This window comes from Ursus arctos, unplaced genomic scaffold (assembly GCF_023065955.2).
Source record: "Ursus arctos isolate Adak ecotype North America unplaced genomic scaffold, UrsArc2.0 scaffold_2, whole genome shotgun sequence".
NCBI lineage: Eukaryota > Metazoa > Chordata > Mammalia > Carnivora > Ursidae > Ursus > Ursus arctos.
The window spans coordinates 72,638,224-72,645,005 of NW_026622874.1; the positions used below are offsets into that span (position 1 = coordinate 72,638,224).

At 48.6% G+C, this 6,782-nt stretch overlaps 1 protein-coding gene across 1 annotated transcript; it reads right to left on the reverse strand.

The window, feature by feature from the left end:
* Positions 1–325: 325 nt before the first annotated feature.
* Positions 326–6,692, reverse strand: TMEM186 (transmembrane protein 186). Its single transcript, XM_026520350.4, has 2 exons — positions 6,654–6,692; positions 326–2,836 (listed from the first exon to the last, which is right to left on the reverse strand). Exons 1-2 carry the CDS (start codon positions 6,654–6,656, stop codon positions 2,201–2,203), a joined length of 639 nt encoding a protein of 212 aa, XP_026376135.2. The 5' UTR covers positions 6,657–6,692; the 3' UTR covers positions 326–2,200.
* Between the last annotated feature and the right edge of the window lie 90 nt (positions 6,693–6,782).

Here is a 6,782-nt window from a genome sequence, read left to right on the forward strand (position 1 = left end):
GCCTGACGCGGGGCTTGATCTCACAACCGTGAGATCATGACCTGAGCCGAAATCAAGTCGGGTGCTTAACCACCTGAGCCACCCTGGCACCCCGTGATATGCCACGTTCTTTTGTAACAACGGGAAAAACGGCAATGACTTGTAAAGGTTAAGGGACCAGCTACAGCCACTCAGTGGAGTATTTTGCAATTTCTGAATTTGTTTTTACACAGTATTTAAATGAAAAAATCAAATTATCTACATATTTTGTTTTAGGGAAGGTGTGCTGCCTATTGTTTTCCCCAAGTTTACTGAGCTATAACCAACATATAACCGCTGTATCAACTTAAAGTGTACAACGTAATGATTTATTTATGTCTATATGTTGCAAAACAATTATTACAATATGGTTAGTTAACATGAGACAGCTCTCATCGTTACAAGGTTTTTATTTTCTTGTGACAGAATATTTTTAATGGTTTACAGCTAAGACAGTCATGTGTTACAGGAAGGAAAAACCCCAGCAATTCCAGATACAGGATAACATCTATGTTTTTAGAAAAGCCTGGAAGCACAGTAAGAGACCACTTCACACCCACTAGGATGGCAATTATCCAAAAGACGGACATGGAGAAACTGGGGCCCTCACGCGGTGCTGAGGAATATAAAACCGCACAGCCACTGTGGGAAACCTGGCGGTTCCTCACAAAGTTAAATGTAGAGTCACCCTCCGACCCAGGAGTTCCACTTCTCAGCACACAGGCCAAAGGACCGAAAGCAGGGCCTCAGATTTCTATACAGCCATGCTGACAGCAGCATTACCCACAAGAGCCAAACGTTGGAAACAGTACAAATGTCCATCAACGGAGGGATAAACAAAACAGTCTACACATATATTATTCAGCCAGAAAAGGGAATGAAGCTCATACACACTATAGCCTGGATGCACCTTGAAAACAGGAGGGCAAGTGAAAGAAGCCAGACATCACAGACCACGGGGTCTATGAGTCCGTCTATGTGAAATGTCCAGAATAAGCCAATCCACACAGACAGAAAGCAGACGAGTGGTCACAAGGGCCAGGGGGAGGGGGAAATGGGGAGTTATGTTTAATGGGGACAGAGTTTTCCTGGGGATGACGAAAAAGTTCTGGAAATGGACAGAGGTGACGGTTGCACAATACTGTAGATGTACTTAATCCCACTGAATTGTACACTGGAAAACGGTCAAAGAATAAATTTACATTCTGTATATTTTACCGCAATACAAAAGTCTCTTAAGTCCACACAACAAAGCGTGTAGTTACTGACTTCTGAATTATAAAGATCACGTCTTCCCTTGTTACTCTGTTACAGACTGCATGACAAACGTGTATGACTAATTACAGGGAAAGGCAGTGCATGTCATTAGCTTTAGTTTATAAAATAATGCACCAGAATACAGTTCATCTCACTTTAGGACACCGCAGAGCCTTCTGAAAGGAGGGCTCCCAACGTCTGGGTGGTGAACACCATCTTGGCAGGGGTGCTGTGCTCGCCAGGCCAACACCTGTCCCAGTCACTGTGCGGTCACCATCCTGGCGGGGTCAAATGACCCACCTTTATCTAGGCTTCTTCCCGGTCCTTTCTGAGGCTGAGTCCCTGAGGGGGCCCTGCACAGGGCTTGGGAAATCCCTCCTGACTGCCTCGAAGCCTTGCACCACACCATCACCTTTGCACTGACCTTGACATTTACCGTTTATTCTCACACCCATCCCATGAGACAGGCAGGACTTTCCCTTTCACCAATGTGAAAACCAAGGTTCAGCGAGACTCAATAACCTGCCCCCGGACCGGGAACTGACACCTGACAGCACTCAAGCGTTCTCACTCCGAATCCTGTGCTCCCCCTGCCACACCTCCCTGCCTTCTGATTTCTCAGCACAGCACAGCTTGCGTGAACCCGACATGGCTTCCTCCAACAACTGGCTGTTAACAGAAACTTCTGGCCATTATCTGGCTGAATGTCACACACAAAGGCAGTAAGAATTTGTATAAGGACCTCTCCTGTAAACCCGATTACCAGCTCCTGCCTCATGACTTTCCTCATCCCAAAAGACAAGGGCCTGGAGGCCCTGGCAAAGTCTCCAGCTGCCTGGTCCCCTTCTTCAGCCTCACCCACACCCTCGGCCTTCCTGCTAGAGATCCAGGCGTCCCAGGGCCAGCTGGAGGCCCAGCTCCCGGCTCACTTGAGGGTGTCCAGCATCCCAAACACCTGTGTGAAACGCTCTCGGTCCAGGATGCGTCCGTAGCGCAGGGTCAGGTAGAAGGTCTGCTTCCCACTGTACTGCTGGATACGCACAAATAGCTCCTGGGGCCGGTCCCTGCTCTCCATCATAGGGACCACCTCGGCCACGGGCCAGTCCGTGTCCTGCCGCCGGCCCCAGAAGGTCAGGTGGGCTACCCGCAGCACAGTGCCTGCCTCGTTCACATACAGGATGCCCACCAGCCTCCGGAAGAAGTGGCTCATCCAGCAGAGCATGGCCAGGGCGAAGCCAGCTATCCCGCCCGCAAAGCACAAGGAGCCGAGAGTCACGAGGCCGTGCGAGTACCAGTAGAGGCCAGGCGGCAGGGCCAGCAGCGTCAGGGCCGTCTGTGCCACCTTCAGCTGGGACAAGTACCCAAAGGCTCGGATAGCGTCGAACCGGTAGACCATCTGGAATTTCTCTGTCTCCGTACCTGCAGGCTTCTCCTTCAGGGTGGGGGTCCTGCTCCCCACCCACCTCCCAGGATCCTGCCCGGTGCGGCACCACAGCCCGCAGACAGGCCTTCTCCATGCAGCTGGGCCTGCCAACCGTGGCACAGCTCGGAGGAGGGTGGCCTGGAAGGGAGACAGGAGACCATTGCTCTCAAGAACTCAACCATGCTGATCACAAAATAAACATCTGCAGAGCATCTTACCCAGAGGCTCCTGCCAATCCTGTGAGGTTGCTACTATTGCCAGAGACACAGGGAAGGATGCTTTAAGCTCATGGGAGCTTCACACAAGCTGTGCAAGACAGGTGCCAGTACAGTTGACCCTTGAACAATGCAGGGGTTCGAACACCAACCCCCCCATGCAGTCAAAAATCCACATATAACTTCTGACTCCTCAAAAACTCAACGACTAATAGCATAGTGTTGACTAGGAGCCTTACTGGTTAAGTCGATTAACACATATTTGTTGTTACATGTATTGTATACCACATTTTTACAATAAAGTCAGCTACAGAAAAGAACGTGATAAAGAAAACCATAAGAGAAAATACATTTACAGTACTGTATTATCGATACCATTAAGTTTACCTTGTTTCCAAGATGAATTGCCAGTACCCACATCAACATTGTCCTACAGGACACAAAACACTGTAATAGTACACACATTACTGACACTAGACACAAAAAAGGAAGGATAATAAGAAAGGGAGATTCCTATTTATTTATAAGGACAGTGATTCATGGATTGGTAAAAAGAAGCAGTAATGGGGTTGCTTTATGGCAGCCTAGTGTAATCGATACTATTTTTTCCCAGGAGCCTGGCCTGTACACCGATGAATGAATCCTTATACAATTCTTATGGCATACAGTATTACAGTCAGGTTCCGAATACAGTATCGGAAACACTGTTACTTCTTTAAAAAACCACTTAGCCCCATGATAGGCTGATGTGCATTTTCTCCTATGGGGGGGGGGGGGAGGGAAGGGGTATACTGCAGGGTAACTAAATCTTTGATAGCAAAAAGCAAAGTTACAAAACACTAAGAAGACACATTGCTAATTTTATATTAAACATCACTCACCTTACAGCCCCTAAGGATAGGCTACCCACTTGCAAAGGAGTCTTGCTCATGACGTTCTACAGGACCAATACCCAGGCAGAGGGGGACACAAAGCGTCTCCCGCAGTTCCTGCCATACAGTTACTAGATTTCACATGAAGACACTCACTCACATACACAACAGGTAGGTTGAACTGTACCGCACAGAGACCATTCACTCTTTATTCCACGGAAGCGTATCGGCAGGAAGGTCTTCATGCTTGTCGTCTGCCCACCGAGTAGGCTGAGGACGAGGAGGCAGAGGGGCTGGCCTGGCGGTCTCAGGAATGGCAGAGGTGGGACAGGTGGAGGAGGCGGAAGGGCAGGCACGAGAAGCGGGCACGCTCGGCGTAACTGTACGGAAATACATTGTAATTTCTGTCTGACTTTTTTGCTTTTTCATTACTCTGAAGATGTTTCTGTACGGTACCAATCCCTCTTCCACCATCTGCTCAGTCTCAGTGCCCGGATCACAGAAGGGTCCATGTTGTAAAAGAAGGCAAAGGCCGTCTTGAATAATCGAAACCCTTCTGCCAGGTTGTCTAATGTCAACTTGTTTTCTGGCTCTGCTGCTTCTACATCTCCCTCATCTGGCACTGGTCCGGAAGCTCTCATCAGCACTGAGGCACCTTCGGTTAATTCCTCTGCTGGGCGGTCTACAAGCTGTTGAGGTGGGAACTCATCGGCGGCCTCTTGGTTGGCAGAAGCTGCTTCTCCTGCCATCTTGACATTTCTTAAGCCAAACCTCTTTCTAAAATTATCAAACCATCCTTTGCTGGCAATGAATTCTCCAGCTTTAGTTCCTTCTCCTTCCTTTTGCTCCAAGTTGTCGTATAACGACTTTGCTTTTTCTCGAATCATATTAGAGTCTATAGGGATGCCTTTCTTATAGCAATCCTGCACCCACATAAAAGCTGCATTTTCAATACGAGATAAAAAAGTATCTCGCAAAAAGTGCAAGGTCTTCGCGCCTGCTGGCGTAGCTGCCGCAACAGCTTCGCGGATTTCCTTTTCTTTTTTTACAATGGTCCTCACGCTGGATTCATTTATCTTGAAATGGCGGGCAAATGCAGCCGCAGACTTCAATCCACAGTACATATCGAGCAATTCAACTTTTTCTCGTAAGGTCATGACTTTTCTCTGCTTCTCGGAAGCACTTCCAGAATCACTACTGGCATTTCGTATGGGTCCCGTGGTGTTGTTATTCAAGGTATACAATATTGCACCAAACACGATGAAAAATACGCGAGAACCACGGGATCACTTTTTACTGCCTTTTGCAATTTACTAGTAACGAAGTGTTCACGTGGAGATGGTGAGCAACACACCGTATTAAGGACATACTCACAACACCTGAGCTCACAGCAATTGCAACAGGGGGTGGCTATGGAATTATTACAGTAGCACAGCATACTGTAATTTTATGCAGTTAGGATTTAATACCGCATCTTCAGGCTTGTTTTTCTCGACTATGAATGATGCCATGTATGGTCTGTAAGTCTCTGTGTGCATTCTTTTTTTTTTTTTTTTAAGATTTTATTTACTTATGTGACAGACAGCCAGCGAGAGAGAGAGAACACAGCAGGGGAGTGGGAGGGGAAGAAGCAGGCTCCCAGCGGAGGAGCCCCATGTGGGACTCGATCCCATAACGCCGGGATCACGCTCTGAGCCGAAGGCAGACGCTTAACGACTGCGCCACCCAGGCGCCCCCTCTGTGTGCATTCTGATAAACTTTTTAAAACAAACTTGTATGTACTACGGGTGTAAATAAAATAAACTGGTATGTACCTGCATTTTAGGCATTTATGACATACCTTTTTATTTTTTCAGTATTTCTAGGCTATGCAGTTTGTCTGCCAGGTTTTTCAAATTGTTGCAAATCTCCGTAAAATTTTCCAATGTATTTATTTTCAACAATCCACACAGAAGCGGACCCACACAGTTCAAACCCATACTGTTCAAGGGTCAACTGTACCTCCACTTTACCACTGAGGAAACTAAACACAGAGAAGGTCAGAAATTTACCCAAAGACACACAGCTAGTGAGTGGCGCGGAGTCTGACTCTCAAACTGGTCCTCTTTCCTTCAGGCAGTTCAAAGAGATACAAGAAAGGTGGCAGAGCCTTCCTTCATTCAACAAATACCTAGGTACAGCCAACTCTGGGCTGGGCACTGAACGCATAAGGCTGTGGGAACACTTTCCCCAGCAGGAACCAATGTCCTAAAGAGTAACAAATCACTGCGATACTTATAATAACCTCCTGATTATCTGGTTAAAGCATCATCTTCGGTGAAGGGGAAGCGCTGTTTTCTGAGCCCAGTTTTGGGGGTCGGGGGGAGGCGCCAAACCACAGCACATGGGTTTTATCAGGTGCACAGATGCACACCTCGAGTAGTGCAGTTAAAGATTCTCTGGGCTCGGGGGCCAGATCTGGGTTCCTATCCTGGCTCCTACAGTCACTAGCTGTGACTCCTTGGGCAAACCCCTCCACTTCTCTGGGCCTCCGTTTCTTCGCCTTTCACAATGGGGATTCACAACACACCAAATGAGACAACGGTTTCACAGCCCTCAAATGCACTTGATGGACCCGAGGATCTGAAGTCCGGGGACAGTGCTCAGTGAATGTCAGTGAGCGCTACTGTCGGCCCACGTGACCCAAGCGCAAGAAGGCGCGGCACTGCAAGCCTTAACCCACGCCGAAAGTCCTCCCCCAACCCCCCGGATTCTCCGAATCAGAACCCCAAGAATCTGCCTGCCTGCCCAGCCTGGAACACGACCCCCAAAGCGCACCACCCCCCAAAGCGCACCACCTCCCGCAGTTCCCGCCAACCGCCTCCTTACCATGGCCCCGCTGCCTGCTGCCGGAAGTGAATGCCCTCTGCTCCCGGAACCTCTAGCGGTGACTGCTCGGACGGAATAGGATGCCGTTTTGGCGCATTGCATTCTGGGATTTGTGGTTCCGAAGGAATA